General features: G+C 49.1%; 1 protein-coding gene across 1 annotated transcript; it reads left to right on the plus strand.

The window, feature by feature from the left end:
- The first annotated feature begins 3,336 nt into the window (after positions 1–3,336).
- Positions 3,337–5,004, plus strand: LOC119381616 (hexosaminidase D). Its single transcript, XM_037649389.2, has one exon. The coding sequence runs from the start codon at positions 3,337–3,339 to the stop codon at positions 5,002–5,004; it is 1,668 nt and encodes a 555-aa protein (XP_037505317.1).
- Positions 5,005–17,153: the final 12,149 nt, after the last annotated feature.

Raw genomic sequence — 17,153 nt, forward strand, 5'->3', positions numbered from 1 at the left:
CCTCCTCAAGCCTCTATCTTTACCTGAACTTCTGCCTCGTTTGAACCTGCCGTACAGTTAGATTCGAAGACCCGACAGTAGTGATAACTCGGTAGAAACGACTTCATCTTCGTACCGTACTGTGAAAGTCTTGCGAGGCTTGCGTACACACATAAGCACCTCCGATGGTGATAGGCGTGCGGAATATCAACAGGTTGCTTCAACAGCAAGAAAAAGAGCTGCGAGCAACGCTTCATCGCTTAAACATGCGCTTCGCTTGAACGGCTGTCCATCGGTGTGCAGGCAGAAAAAAAAAGACAGCAAAAATACGAAATCGCTCGGCAACCGCGGCACGCCGGCTATACCTTTTCATCGATACGCACCTCGGTGCCCCATCAAGAGAGCTCGCTTACTCCCTCACGCGCCTTTTTTGCGCGAAATGCGGGCGAGTGCGCGCGCGTTTGCGCGTGTATATCGGATACCACCGTTCACTGAATTATAGAGAAACGCGCATTGGCGCGCTCCGGGGCCACCTGTGCGTCGTCTCCGTGGACCCCAGGGGTCGCCCCCTCGGTGTGTATACGAGTCTTCACGCTAAAGCCAGCGTTCGCAGTTCAGCGTCCGCAATGGCCTCCGCGGATCCCGCGGGGGGTCCGCGACTTCGCTACGCTTGTATTCACTCTGGCAGGTGGCCACTGCTTCGAGCAAGGTAACAAACAAAGGGAACATGCACACGCACACCTTCTTCGCAAAAGCGAGAAAGAGAGAGAGATAGAGCGGAGGAACGCTGTTCACTCGCAGGCGCCGCGCGCCAACTGGCGAGTTGGCCGAAGAAGCTCGCGTTGGTCGGTCGGTCGATGTGTCCCAGAAAACCATTCCGCGACATTAAGAAAAATGACGCGCCCCCTCCCGTTACGACCGCGGCCACGAACATTTGGGGGCTCCCTGAAATGAATCTACCCGTCTAGCTCTTTCATCAATAATTCCGCTCCAGCGCTGCCGCCGACCGGCCGGCGCTCCCGCAGAAGCCAGCGGGCTTCCCATGCTTGCTGTTGGCTCCTTCTTCGCTTGCCCGCGGCCGCGGCGCTGTGGTTCTCGCAGCGGCGCGTTTTTACGATAGCGGCCGTTTACAAGCGCCAAAAAGGGGGGAAGGCCGCCGCTGCAGACCGCGCGATGACGACCGCGGCTCCTCGAGCTCCTATACCGAACGCCTTCGGCCATGAATTGTGGATGAACGACTTGGCTCTCTCGGACCGCGCGCTCCGCCACCACGCTATCCGGGCTTTTCCCCTACAGTAACCCTCTTCCCGCCACCTCAGGCTCACCTTCGCCTTTCGCGACTCCTCCGCACTGCGATGGGGGAGCCCTCTGCGAGGTGCCTACAAGCCATCGCGGCCCCTAATTGGTTTACACCCAACCAATCGTGGCCAGCCGGTGCCGCAGCTTGGACATTCTGGACAAACGGGCCCGAGCGTTCAAAAGACCAGCAGCGACGCGCGAGTGAACGCATCAAGCCGCAGCTCCCAGATCTGTTTGCTTGCCACCGGCAAAGTCAACGCGGTCAGTGATGTCAGCTCACGAAGATGTGGCAATTCTCATCTCCGCGTGGATTGAACCGCGAAATAAGAAAGCTAGAAAGATGAGTGCGGGAAAGATAAAGGAGAATGGGGGTTCTCAGTGATTGGCTTTGCCTCCCTCGGGACTCGGATGGGATGGCCGGGAAGCCCCCAGTGAGAAAGAGAAAGTATTGTCCTTAAGAGGAGACAGGCACAACTGTACCAAAGTACACTACGAAGTTGGCTTGACGAAGCGACTCTCACCTCGTTTCTGTAGCTCTCAATATCTAACGAATAGGACATCCGCGATGGTCGATAAATTGATGGTTGGAATAAGAGGCGCTTAATACGTAATCGGTCTCTGAACTACAACGTAGAAATTCACTAAAAGTTGACTAAAAGCTTTTACTGCACGAAACGAAAAGAGCGTCCCTATCTAAATAGAGTTATACGACAAAAAAAGCGCGCTCATTAAAATTCACAAATGCGCTGTTTTTAACTTCCCTAATTACATAAACAGAAAATAAATGAAGTTAAGTATATGCACTATCGCCCCGCCGAAATTTCTGCTGCTTACCATCCTTCGGCGATACTGTCGAGTGGCTCGGTACTACAGCCATGGCTGCTCAATGATTTTCATTGAGTTGTCATGCTAAGCCAAGTTCTTAACACATAAGGCATCTTTAGCGCGTAGGGAAGAAAGAACTCATAAGGAAGAGAAAAGGCAGTGCACAGGACGAGCGCTAACGTCGACTGATTTATTTTAGAAAAAGCGCCATAGCAGGATGATATTAAACACGCATGCGTGCAACGGCTACGTCACTAACACAACACTATATCGAAAAGTTAGGCCAACTATTGGTTGGCTATTAGCTAACACGCACGTGCGAGACATTTCGCGAGGCCGAGAGAATGAATGGTACACCCCCTTTGTTGGCAACATTATTCAAGTTGCGTGAACGCATGGCAACACTTCAGGCATAGGCGTGCGCACAGGGGGGGCAGGGGGGCGGCCGCCCCCCCCCTAATCATCTAAAAGGGGGGCGCAAAATCCGACCCGTACATTGGCCCTTCTAGTCACCTAAGAGGGGGGGGGGGGGGTGTGGCGCAAAATCTTCCCCATACATTGACTTAGTAGGGTGGGGGGGGCGCTGCGATGAACCTTTGCCCCCCTAATGGGGAACCCTGCGCACGCCTATGACTTCAGGTTTCCGTCCCTTTCTGGCGCCATCGGTCCTTTGCGGCTTGGCGCCTTTCAACTTCTTCAAAATGGGAATGGGAGACTGCACCCAGCATCGTGCCTGGGGAGCGGGCTGCAGTCTACAGGCCGCACCAACGTGCGGCCTGCAGCGCAAAGATTGTACTTCGAACTTGTTCAGTGATGGCCCAAGACGGGTAAAAGTGGAAAACAACACCAGGTGGATCAAATTACATAATATCAAACACAACAGATGTCGTTATCAAATCAAGCCCAAGCTCTTGTAATTGCACCTATGATAAGCGCAGAAACATCACCAGACGCTATATATCTATTAATATATATCTATATTCTAGATATATTTGCAGTAACGGATGCAACTGTAAATGTAGAGCGTAGAAGCTAATGGCACACATATATCCTAGCAGATAGCTCAAGAGCCCAAAAGCTTTATAAAAAATTAAGTTGTAGGATATAAAGTCTCAATTAAGAAAAAACAAATATAATAGAAAAATGAGAAATTAGGGATACAGTTACAACAGTTTACACACATAACTGAATTTATAAATATTGTTTTAATTAGCAAATGTGAAGTGCAGAAAGATGACCGAACGCGTCACGTGCTGCTGTACGCTTGCCACGCGGCAGCAGAAGAAGTTGAAGCATCGTTCTCTGGCAGCCATGGCGAGGGTCGCCCTGCTTGCGGTCCTGCTGCCACAGGTCGTCCTAGCGGCCATAAACGTGATTCCGCCTCACCGCCTAGTTCATCTGGACTTGAAGGGTGCGCCACCTAAGGCATCCTACTTGATCACGCTCATCCCCATCCTCAAGAGTCTCGGCGCCACGGGCCTGCTGGTAGAGTACGAGGACAGCTTCCCCTTCGTCGGTGAGCCGCTGCACGCCCTCGCCTCGCAGCGAGCCTACACCCGTCAGGAATTGCGCGCAGTCCTGGACACCGCTAAAGCGTACGATCTGACTGTGGTGCCACTGATCAACACTTTCGACAAGCTCGAGTACATCCTCAAGCACCCTCAGTTTGCCAAGTACCGCGAGAGCCCGAACGTGCCCGACACGCTGTGTCCCTCTAACCCCGCCGGAGTGAAACTCATTCAAGACATCTTGGACCAGATCCTAAACTTCCACCACGCCAAGGAGCTCTACTACGTGCACATCGGATGCGGAGACGTGGCCGCACTCGGTCTTTGCGGACGGTGTACCGCGAGGCGTTTCGACCCTGCTCGCCGGGACGACTCCCGTTCCGGGGGTCGGTTCGGCCTTTACGACAAGTACATGCTCTACATGTCCTACGTCCAGCTAATTACAGACTATCTGAAAAACCACCACGGCGTCAAGACGATCGTCTGGCACGACACACTTGCAAGGATACCGAACGAGCTGTACCACCATCTTCCCATTCACCTCCACGTCGAGGTTATGGTGGCCACTTACAGAACGGACTTGGAATTCAGCGGGTGGCTCAACTTCGCGTCGCGCTTCGGTGACTCTCTGTGGATTGCTACCTCGTTCAAGGACGTTGGCGAAACAGCGGTCATTTACCCCCGACTCAAGGAACGAGCACAAAGTCACGTTACTTGGATCGGCGCCATGAACGAGTGGAAAGACCACGTCCGCTTCCCCGGCGTTGCCCTGATGGGCCCGCAACAAACGAGCCACAACTCGCCGCTGCGCGAACTGCTACCAACCAGCTTGCCATCTCTGGCTGTCTGCCTAGCTGTCGTCCGCAAGTCTGGTCAGCTGCCCACTGTAAACATCGGGTCATCGCCGATCGAACAGATCCTACAATGCAACCGCACCATCGACCTGAACATTGATTTCAAGATGCAGGGTGTGAACTGCAAGTTCCCAGGGGCAGCGATTGTCGACGAGCTGCAGAGTTTGGAGACGCTCAAGCACCACATGGATCTTTTGCCGTACTTGCCAATTTGCAAATCGAGCTTCGAGAACTCCGGCAGTGACAGCAAGGAATGCGTCAGGAATCTCAATTCCCAGATCGTAGAAATTTCGGCGCTGAACTCGACCCTCCGAGTGGCTCTCCAGGAGGTCTACAGCAAGGACATAGCCGACGAGTACGCGACCGATAAACTCCGTCCTGTAATGGCGGACATCAAGCGCAAGCAAGAGCTCCTGGACTCGACCGGCTCGCTTCGTGCCCTTCGCTCGACGGTGGGTGCAAGGTACAGGAAGACAAAGTGGCCGAGCAGATCACGTGCCGATGCTGACGAGCCCAACAACCACCACGTTCAAATATGAAAGGCATGCCCAGGAACAAATGTGGCAATAAACATCCGTTTGTTGTTGGCTTACTTGCTTATATGATGCACAAAAGAGTTAGTTCCGAGCGTTTACGAGATACTTCGTAGCCAAAACCAGCGAAAATTGGGGGCAAGGAAGCGGTTCAGTGATTTCTCGGCCCTTAATTCTACCACTTCTCGCTTGACGTCGGTATTTCCATGAAAGTACGAGCTCTGAGAAGTCTGTATTACGTGCGGCTTGTTTCGTTACTGCCAAAATGCCACAAGCCAATTATATAAGGGCTCGGGAGGGGGGGGGGGGACTGAAGTTTACTTAATGTACAAGCTTTCCGTAGTTTTTCCATGATCGAGCTGTAGGGCAAATTTTCCCGGTGGCTTGTAACGCACTAATGAGATTTAAGGGTGGGATGCACCATTACTCATTCACAGTATCTCGTGCGGCAAGGCAAACTCGCGCGAAGTCGGAGCGGACGACGACAAACTTGGAGCAACGGCGCACAGTTGCTGACATTCGAGTTCTGCATGTAAAACATTTGGGCTGTATATGCATTTACCCCCGTATATATATCGTTTCTAAAACAAACCTTGTCGAGCAGCGAGCCCGTACTCGCCGCTCGGTTTTGGGAGTTTGAAACTACAGGAAGTCCCCGGGGAGCCGGGCGAAGCTGCCTGGCAAGTTGCGGAGTTTCGGAAAGCGAGCTTCACATTCGTGCCGTCTCGAGTAGAGACTCACGGTGCTTTGAAAAATTAAGTTGGGATCACGTTGACAGGAGTTTGGAGACGGATTGTGCCGCGCTCGCAACAAAAGGGTTAGGAGAGCCTGAGTCTGTGTGGTAGGCGGGGAGAGAGACAAGACGTTGCGAACAGGTCTCACGTCAGACACTGCGGGCGTTCATAATGAACGTGGTTTCAAACCCTGTATAGCGGTGTTTGCTTTCTTTTTGTCACGTCTTTGCTCGAGCGATGTAGTAGGACTGCTTCTCAATCCTTGTTTCGCGCTGCAGAAAAGTGCTCGCGAAGACGTCGGCTGACGCTGAAGTCGCCAGCTTCGCAACGTTAGCTTTACTACACGGAAAGCCGGATTCGGAGACGCGAGGTCTCCCGGCTTTCGGAAACCTTTTTTCCCATCGCAATAATTCAGGACGCCTAAGAGACAGCAAATCGAGGTTCTGGGCGTTGCGTGTGTATACCTCCGAGTGGCTCGGGTCTTGCATAAATCGCCACCAACGAGGCGCAGACGTGGCTAGGCGGTCAGAAACCAAAGCGCAGGAGTATCTTGCTTCATGGCGCGCGCTTGAATCTTTGATCCGTGATGGGACGACCCGCACTTAGCAATGCCTCCTGGCAGAAGGCGAAAATCTGTTAAGTGCTCTAGGAGTGCCGCCTGACGGCCGCTGTGGCGACGTGGGTCCTGGAGCAGAAAACTCACTCGCGGCATAATCCGGCGCGCTACTATATGAATGTCGTTAAATCTTTAAATGTTGCTGCTGTACCGGTGGGGGCGCCGACGGTTGCGACTCTCGTCGTACTCGACAAGAACCCTTACAGGCATGGGGGCTGAATTATAGAGACAGGAAAGTCGCTCCCCGTTTGCCTCAGGCTTCATGCTGTGTAGCTGAGAGCTCCGGGCCGTCTCCTTCGCGATTATTTGGCGTATAGGTAAGGAAACGCTGTGTGCGATCTCCCGAGTGACGAGCTGCGCAGGAGCTACTACATGTAGAGCTAGTTGCATCTTGGCAGGTGGGAGATAGGATGTACCTTAGCTGCTTCGTGATTCATGCGGATTAGAGAGCTGCGCAGCTGCGCCAAAAGAGGCAATTGCACGCTTAGGTATGTCATCGCAAATGGGCTCGCCTCTGATTTAATCTTCTTAGGCGTCATGGCCACGCACTAACTGTAGTAGGGCCCGTTTTCTCTTCAAAAGCATCATCGATCAACACCTAAGTTTGGTTAAATTACTAGTAAAAGAATGCGACAATACTTAAGAACGTTTATATAGTGATAGCGTCTGCATACAGCAGTGCTTTCTTGTACTATATGGTACCTGCATGGACGTCAAGTATTACAAAGCCAGTGGTATTTATGTCACTGTGAATACCAAATTCCACGGGAACTACGTCTTCGTACAACGACGCCAACTCTCTCAACCTTCTGTCGTTCGCACCTCATCAAATCTTTTCTCAAGCTATGCCCTGTTGAAGTGCGACAGCGTTTCGAACACCGGTCATCGCGAACTGCGTAACCACTTGTCATTTATCAGGACAAGATTCCAGTCCATGTGTTGTACCTCCGGCGTCCTGCCACCTACAACTCGTTACGTAGGTCGCGGAAAGTGATACGCACGTGTGCGCGAAGCACCGAGGTGCCGGCCACTGTATGGTACTGGTGCAAAGAAGAGCAGCGACTCCATCACTGTAATTCGCGATGCTATCAGGCCCGGTGGCGATCCTCGTTAATCACGTCCTGGGGGGATTCCGCGCGTGCGCAGTAGAGGAGGCGAAGGAAGAAGCAAAACGAAGTGCACCGTGCTATGCAGCCATCGGCCGCCTCCCCCTTAATGGTTGCCGGCGCCCCCTCACCGGAGAAACAAAGGAACTCGGCCACGCGCCCGCAGGGGCGAGCAAAAACACACATTCGCCGCCGAGCGAAAAGATCATCGGGCCGCTGTGGCCGGCGCGCGCACCCACGCCCGTCATTAACATGATGACGAAGCGAAAAGCAACAAGTCAGACAGCCCCTCTTTTCCCGCGTTCTCCTTTTTCCTCGCGCAATGGGTGGCTGCTGTTGCTGCCGCGGCTTTCATGCTTATGAGGTTTCGCGGCGCCACTGCTAGCTTTATTGTTGCGTTGCTCCCAGAAAAGGTGGCTGTCGAGGGGTACAGCAAAGTCGACCGAAGAGTTACATGCAGTGTCACCGAAAACAACCTCCTTAGTATTGTCATTGGTAAGGCCGAGCAGTTGGGCCCTGTTTGAAATGCACCGTGAATCTGAGTGCGATAGCCAAGACACCTCCTGCATCTACTGCGATGCAGCGAACTGGGAAACGCAATGACGATGAAACCGACTGTTTGGGTTGTGACGATGTGGCCCGTCTTTGCTGCCGGAGACGAGCCAGTTTCTCCGTGCGCCTTCATTCCTTACCTATGACAATGGCGGACGCGCGTTTGCTTACAAGCTACGATGTCCTACCTTTACATCGCAACATATTACGGTGCTTTCGTCTGGTGCCGTTTATACCCAATGGTCAAACTTGATGCTTGTTACGGAGCAGCAGCAGTTCGTGCGAAATGTTAAACTATCCTTCCTCGAACAGTCGAGTAATAGCTGGAGAAGAATTCGTAGGTGAACAGATGTCGGTTGCTTTAACTAGAAAATCATTGCGTGCTTTGGATGATGCGCACAATGTTTAGTATAAACGGGATTGGAGGAAAGACCGATCCGCAGAGTATTCACATCACCCAAAGAGATTGATGCTAGAGAAAAAGAAGGCTTATCGCAGCTGATGTCCTATAACAGGTAGACCGTTAGTGATCCACGAATATTTTAGCACAGCTAGCGTGTTTTTGCCTTAGCTGGCGCAGTGTGCAGGGCACATACGGAGCAGCTTCGTACCAATACAAATAAATACCTATGCTCCAAATGGTGAATGAAATATGTTAGTGTAATAAGTGACAGCCGAACTAGGCCTTAAAAAAACAGTCAAATTTCTATTCTTCAATTTTCACAAGTGCATAGTGTTAGTTTGTCTCGGCGAGAGAGATTATATGCTAGAGAGATTAGAGTACCTAAGCAATTGGGGATGAAAGATACATCGCAGGCTTTCTGCATTCGATTGTACGTCGGGCAGCCTGCGTTCCACAACACTTGGGGAGCCCTAACCTAACTCTCTGTGCTGTATTTAAAGAGAGGTACGCCTGGCTGACGGCCTCTGATCTAGGTGTTGGGTTAAAGTCTACACGGTGATCAGACATACACACGTAGCACAGTTATGGGCATGCATACACTACCAAATCATAGTTTGGTTTTATTATTACATAATGCTTCAATCATAACACAACTAAACATGAGGATCAAAGAGTAGACAGTTTTTGCTGTTTTGCTGTAAAACTTCTTACCTTTATTTCATGAACTTTATTACAAGTACGCTCTCGTATCTATTGGTTGGTAACAACTTTATTGAAAGTCCTGCAGAGCTTTCGCCGACCGGGCCTTAGACCTTCCACGTATGTATAGATTATAAAATAAATGTGAAAACAAACGAATCACAATAACAGTAGTGTTTATTGATTAAGCATTTTATCCTAAAAAAATTTCCTTAATTTTGTTCGAAGCGCTTTTTTTTACCAAAACAAATTAGTGTGTCATTTATTAAAAGAAGTGTGCCTTCTTTTTGCTTAAATAAAGAAGCTAATAGACTTAGACAAGACAGTGATTGCATGAAAATCTCTGAAGCATTAAAAAATACACCGAAATAAAGGTTCCATCTACTCAGCCAAGGAGTGCTGATTCAGAATTCTGTGTTGTATAAGCTTTGCTCTCTGGCTTCACTGAGCCATGCAGGAGAGAATGCTTTGCAGAAACGTCATATAGACGGCAGTCTTCTCTGTCCCTACAAACCTACTTACTCGAATGTGGCAGAAATGACTCTGACCAATCTCTGAACTGTTTGGTCTCGTCCCCCCATACCGAAGCAACGAACATCGATATTATAATCCCAACTTTCGACCTAATTCACTGTCACTTTCGACTTCTACATCCTGTTTTAGTCAGGATGTAGGTTTCATATAGGGCGTATTGCTACAGCACGCTATTAGCGGAACACGATCAGGCCGACCTTACATGTTCCTTTCCTGGTATACTGCGAAATCAAGGTATCTGTTGCACGCATCAGATGCTCCGCGCAGCTTGACGTATTATTATTATTCTTAAGTGGAAGGAATATAATCTACTGACCACTGACCACACCTCTGTTACGGCTATAATTGCGAAGACATTTCGTGGCACGTTGCTCCACTGTTGGTTTCCACTGAAGCCAACCCGTTAGCCTCCGAGTTGTGGTCCCATACATTAGCCATTAATACAGTACAGTGTTCGCATACGTTTTTCTTTTTTATTTGCGCGCAGTTTCTCGGCGCGCTGCATCGTTGCAAGCCGGCAAGCGGGTGTACGTTCGGGTGCACGCAACTATAGCGCACGGAACACGTCGGAACGCGCGGCCGCTTGTTTGTTCCGCAGTCGTTGGTGGGCCGCAGGTGGGCAGAGGTCCCGCGACCTCGTTAGTCCCGCTCATGACTCATTCACGTCATTTCGCACGTCGTTGTTCTCTTGCTTGTGCCGCAGCCGTTCCCTCTCGCCTGCGCCTACGTACACTGTCCGTCTATCTTTTTCTGCTATCTTTGTTTTCTTCTTTCGCGCCTGGTCTCTCTATTTCGCGTGTCACGCGCCCAACTTTACGCGCTCCTCATTCTCGCGAGTGGTTCGTTTATAACTTGTCCTCCCTCGTTGTTGCTCTTGTTATAGCCAGACTTTCAAGTTATCGTCGAGCAAGCCACGAACGAGACTTCTGGCGGCCGACAGAGCTTACACATACATCGGACCATCAAGCTGCGTAATAGAAGTGACAGGGAAACTGGAGCCATAAACTGAAAGAAGAAGGAGAACGTTAGAACAAAGCTCGCACACTACAGTACAGTAAAACATCGGTGATACGAATCTCGCGGGGTTACCAAAAATATTCGTATCATCCGAAATTCGTATCACCAGAAAACATGGAAAATTAGTATGCAACAAAAGAAAGTTGGTGTACGTTTTGATTCAGTGTTTCACAGGGCCGCAGCGACGTCATGAACAGCTCTGAATGATTGCCAGTAAAGTTTTTAGATGTCAGCGATCATACTTGTACTCGTAAATATACGGTGCATGCGCGCGTGTGTAATTAATGGACCAGATGTGTTGTGCCCCGTGACCGCTAGTAGCCATTTCCTAATCATACTACGCTTTTCTGCATGACACCAGAGTACTGCGGCGAAAGTGACTTAGGAAGCGCTTTGCACATGATAGATAGAGGCCAAGCTCCTTCGTCAAGACCGCCCGCTTCGTCTCCTGGTGTCTTCGTCCACCTTCAACGGGACTTCATGACGGACCCGCAGCCCAAGTTTCAGTCTTGTTTCATGGAACGTCTGATTGCGGGGACATGGCTTGCATCGACATGCCAAGCACGTGTTAACACAGTACAAAGACGCTGCTGTCTCGAGCACAGGAGCACGCGTCAATGCGTCGGAAAAAAAAAAGCGTGACGTCAACATCATCTGTAATCTAAACGCGAAGGCGCCTAAAGGCCTCCAAGATTCGCGCGCACTATTTCAGAGGCAAGGACGCACCGTCGATGGTCGCGGAGCGCGCATGCCCGCGCCCGCGTGTGACTGCCGCGTCTTCCGCGACAGCCCGGGCAGCACCTGTGCGCTAGCGTACGTTCGTATCAAACGTCGCGTAGTGCAAATTGTTTCGCAACAACCGTACTCCAATGCATTGCAGGCTAATGAGCTTTGGCCGGGACCACAGAAAAATTCGTATCACCCCGAAATTCGTAGGAGCCGTGATCGTATCACCGAGGTTTTACTGTATACATGCAGATGTCGTCGTGTCAGACTAGATGAACACGCTGTTATCTTGATTGGTTGCGGTTGGTGTTCGTAGTCGTTACGGCGATCAAGTTCCGTGGCAGCAAAGTTCGACCGTCTCGTTTCACGACGAGGCCGCACGTCAGTGAACATGAAAGAAATGAAGAAGAGCCTTTCCATGTGGTAAATAATTTTCTCAGAACAATCAGTACTTAAACGGTACCGTTCTTTGTTGTTTCCTTCTTTAAGCTATACTCTTGAATATCTCGTTCTCAAGATTCACTTGGTTTACACGCCACATACGTCAAGAGAGCCGAAAAGAACCACTTGCCGAATTAAACGGAACGATGATACTGTGTACTTAGTTTGACACAAGGAGTAAAAAAAAACACTCACAAATGCACATGGACGCACGTGCACGGACACGCACACGCGCACACGCACAACATAGTGAACCTGACGAAGACCAGTTTCCTTGTCGAAACGAATTGGCTCCACCGATAAAACGTTTCTCTATCTTCGCGTTATCCTCTCAGTCTGAACTCTCCATGTGGTCTCTTTCTTGCCTGATGCCCACGCTTTGTTTTTTTTTTTCAGACAACATCATATATACCTGTGCCGTAGTGTTAAAGGTATTGCTGTTGTTCTCTTACGTCCAGTTCATAATGATGCAGCAGTGCTCTCAGTGCGATCTCTCACTCTCATTGCCACATGGTCGGCTATTTACAGCGATATATTTTCTTTCGCTATGATACTCATTTTTCTCTATTTTCTTTATTGCCCATATGACACACAAGTCGTGGAAATCGTGTAAGCTGAGCGCTGGTAAGAGCAACGTCGAAGCGCTCAAGGGAAAATAAGTGAGACATCATCATTGCATTAACCGTGTTTTCCACCCATTTTTCAGTAATAAAAAAATTAGGTTCATGCGCGAACAGATTATTCCTTCGCTATGAGTAGGCCATCGTTCTGTGACAATGAAATGCATCCTGATATATCCACCCAACCTGAAGCTCACGATGGATATTTGTGTCAGTTTCTTTTTTTTTCTTTTTTGACATATTCAAACAGAAAAAACTTTGATTGGAGTGCCAAATTTTGTCTCCTTGTCAAAAACTATGTAACACCAGAAGTGACCTGAAAGAAAGTGTGGCCTACTAAACATTTCTTTTCAATCACTGTGCAGTAGGCAGCAGCTGTTTGCAAACCCACGAAATGTACACGGCGCATGAAAAAATGCTTACATGCCAGTCTTCTTTTTTTTTCATATTTGTTGCTGTCTTTCGACATGCGATATATAATCGAACAATCAACATGAGAAGGGGGTATCGTGGTTAAGTTCACAATTAAATGTTTACACCCTCTTCTCTTTAATCGCTGTCACATCTAGCTTATGCGATGACCAGCAATAACGCTGGACTCTTCGATAGCACATGTATGAAAGCCGGTGCGCTTTACCGCTTGTCAGATTATTGACGGCCGCCGCACTGTTCGCCGCTATCAGTGTACAGCGTAAATTGCTTGTACCTTGCCTTTTCAGTTTTCGGGCACAGGTTCGCCCAAATAAAAAGTTTCGTCTCGAACACACCAAGTGCTGCCTTCGTCAACGTCATGACCACGTGACATATTCCAAGACGTTTTCTTGTACTCTAGTTACTGATAATTCCGACATCGCTGAGGCGGTCGCATTTCGATGAAGGCGAAATGCTTGAGGCCCATGTGCTTAGATTTAGGTGCACGGTAAAGAACAACTGGTGGTCAAAATTTCTGGAGCCTTCCACTACGGCGTCCTTCATAACCATATCATGGTTCTGGGACGTAAAACCCCAAGAATTATTATTTTATTAATTTCGGCATTGCGAGCACTGGTACATGGCAGCCGACAAGCTACCCATGAACCTATACGACCTCCTCTTTTTTCCTTTATGTAAGGTTTTTTTCATCACCTTTAACATGCTTTCTTTGGTAACGAAATCATCTCTACAAAATGACGAATACGAATAGTGCACGTGCAGTACTAATGAGTAACGGACTATGAATCGCTTAACGTACTCAAGAAACGTCGAACACGTCTTCCTAAACTAGGTCCACAGCGACCTCGTAAATGACGCAGGCAAGATGCTTGCAATACAGAAAGCGATTTTTATTTCTCCACTGTACTGTGTCCTATTCTTTCACCCACACAGCTCAATTTCTACAACCAGGGCTCACGCGCGCATGACCTAAAAAGACTGGGCTGCCATGTCCATCGCACACGCTTACACGCTTTTAAATTGGCCGCCCACGTCGACAGCCGCTTTCGTTTTCGCCAGCGCCGTACCAGAGGGAGCTGGCTGCGCGTTCTGCTGCTTGCGGACGCTTCGCCGCTAGACAGACCTACCTAACGCGTGTCATGCGAGGGCCGTTGGGAGGGCGAGGGAAAGAGGTTCATCCATTATGCAACCGGGTGACTTATTCATAGAGTATCCATTGTGGTTACCGCACTGACCCCCCACGACGCGGTGTGAAACATCGCCACCCTCGAACACCCTTCGTCCCGGCTGTTGCGCGCCCGGCTTAATTATTCACACCGACAACAGTGGCGAAATCATACTGTACACCGGAACGGTGCGGCGATGAAGCTACGCTACCAGCAGGGGGACACGGGTGTAGATCAGGCCGGTCGGACGCTCACTCTCGTGGACACCCTCGCGTGCTGGCTTTTACTGTGAGGCACACGCGTCCTGAACTACCTTCGAAGAGAGACACATGCGAATTTCAGTAGTTTTTTTTCTACTGATGGGAAAAGGACCTTATCAAACGTGTGGTACTCAGTAGCAGTCACTGGAGTACAACTATATGGATACTTGAGTTGTAAATGGGCACCACTCAGCTGTGCATTTAAAAGTTGAAAAGAATGTATTTCGAGCCTAATGAAATAAGACAGAGCTGACGTTCCTTGTTTGTTTCTTTTTTCTATTTCATTTACTCCCGTAGTGAATATCGCAGCCATTTCAATATTAAGTATTTGTCTGGTATTATGCATTAAAAACGCAATATTGTTATAAATTAACTCTAACTATGTTTATTAGCCGGCCGGATTTCCGGGCTAAACTATCTCTTTGCCCATAATTCGGGCTCGTACATTAAAGAAATCAGGCCCGCGGATGCGCAGAACGATATATAGGTATTTGCCAAGAAATAGTGACAACACCTTCATTAATTTTTTTTGTTTAAATAAAAGAAGTACAGTCATTTGCCTGTAATCCAGTCCGTCTATTTTTTTTTTAGATTTTCAGGTTTTAGGTGATTATACTGAAAAGCGAGACGAAATAAAATGGTCAAAGTAGTTTGCCACAGAGTGCGCAGTTAACGTGCGCGCTTTGTTTCGGTCATATATTTTACTTCTTTGTTCATTTCTTCCTTTTGAACAGCGCACATTGCGTCTCCCGTAATCATATCGTGGTTTTGGGACGTTAAACCCCAGCAGTTATTAACAGGGCGCATTTCCCATTCGGAAGCGTCGGAGAATAAACATTCTGCTTCCAAATATGAAGGAACTTTAATTTGATGCGATACTCCGCTGCCCACGCGGTCGTCGTTACTCAAGTACCAGGTTTATTCAAACAGCAACTCAGCCGGATCATCCCTTGTGGTGAGGGGAACGTTAAGCCGAAGTGCAAACGCTGCGAGGACCAGCAACCATCGAGCTTCTTCAATCACCATTAACCGCGCGCTCGACCGCAGATGCACTCTCCACGAAGTTTGCTTTTCTTATCTTTTTTTTTTCTTCGTGCAAACAATCCTGACAGCGTTTATTCAAACATCCAGAGCAAGCAACAAGCTCTCACTTTTTGCCTCTCTTTTAATATTTACTTTTTGAAGAACCATAGTGCACGGTGCGTTTTCTTTATTATTATTTCTCGACCACTCGTTTCACAAGCCTATCTGACAACGTAGGTAATGAGGGAGAAACAACGTGAGCAGTGTACTACATCTGGGGCCGGCTGGTATATACGTAAGCGAAGAATCATCCATCAAAACTTATGTGATCGACAGTACGGTATATATTGGCCATTGATTGATACACTGTAGTTCGTCATGGGTTTGCGCCTAAGTGCCAGAACAGCACACTCTCTCTTTTCAATCCCCTATTTCCCCACCCCAGTGCAGGGTAGCGTACCGCTTGCTACCCTCTGGTTAACCTCTCTGCCTTCTTCTCTCTCTCTCGTACTCGTCCATGAAAACATGTTGTTGGCCTAGTTGGCTGATTCTTGATCTTAAAAATCACAAAGTCCCACGTGCAGTCCCTAAGACGACTCCTAGGCGAAAGTCATCTTCTTTTTACGCGAAAGCGTTAAAGAGCTCGTTTCGCAGAAATTCCGGTGTCGGCGTCGGTGTCGGCGTCAGCGTCGGTGTCGGCGTCGGTGTCGGCGTCGGTGTCGGCGTCGGTGTCGGCGTCGGTGTCGTTGTCGGCATCGTTGGCTGTGAGCGAAAAATCAGCTTGTCCGTGACCGAAAAATCGAGAAAGATGCAAACAAAATAAATAATAAGAAATCTTTGGTTTGAGTAATAATCAAACCCAGACCTTCTGCGTAGTAAACAGATGTTCCAACACAAAGCCACGCCACTGTTTCAAACAGCGTCGAAAAAAAAACACTATATGAAACTTCTTGTGGGAGGAGTCTCCTTAACACTAATTGTAATATTGCGTGGCAGAAGCGTAGAATCGCGCCAGGCGTAAAAACATGTGAATTGCGCAGCGAGTGGGTGTTTTAAAGGCCCGCCCATTACAAAGCGCTCAGACATATTTAAGCATCATCATCAGCAAAAGTATCAACCGCACCAACAAAGTGAGCAGCTGCATAAGTTCGCGTGTTGCCTTACGGACGCGTAGTGGGCCCTTCGCTGATTCGCAAAAAGGAAGAATTATGGCGTAGTGGGCACTGTGCAACTGTACTTGCAGTAGGCATTCTAGGATAGTTTGAAACGGGCAATGTTACGCGCACCAACGTTCATTTCCTTGCGGCACGGCTGAGACATGCATCGAGAACCGAAGTAGGCTAGCAGTTGACAAGGCGATGCACAAGGGGCCCGATTGCGCTATCGCGTTCTGCTGCTGAAGGCGAAGTTCAACTATTCCTTTTCAGTCGATGTATTTATCCTGTCCCGCCACCCACCGAAAGCTTTCCGCACCTAAAGTGGTTTTGCACTGCCTCTAGGATCGCAGGCGTTGCAAGATTTCTGCGACCCACTTGGTTTTGCCCTGCCTTCGTGATCCGCCCACCTTTGACCAAGCGGCGATGTCATAAGATGACGCCATGATGACGTAACAAATTTTGACGATATGTGACGTCACGATGACGTCATACGGTGACGTCATCACGTGATGATTTCTTTTGCATCACTCGTGTTGGCTCCGGCGCGGGACGACGGTCAATTTTCGCGTTTGATGAGGCATCTTAGGCTGTCGCCTTAATAATTACGGCGGTTCGCTTTCAGATTCACTTTCCAATACCGACATCCACATTTCTACAGCGAAGAACTAG

This window comes from Rhipicephalus sanguineus, chromosome 2 (genome assembly GCF_013339695.2).
Source record: "Rhipicephalus sanguineus isolate Rsan-2018 chromosome 2, BIME_Rsan_1.4, whole genome shotgun sequence".
NCBI lineage: Eukaryota > Metazoa > Arthropoda > Arachnida > Ixodida > Ixodidae > Rhipicephalus > Rhipicephalus sanguineus.

Bases quoted from the DNA above. Each gene is read 5' to 3' on its own strand.
- LOC119381616 (XM_037649389.2), top strand. From the start codon at position 3,337: ATGACCGAACGCGTCACGTGCTGCTGTACGCTTGCCACGCGGCAGCAG.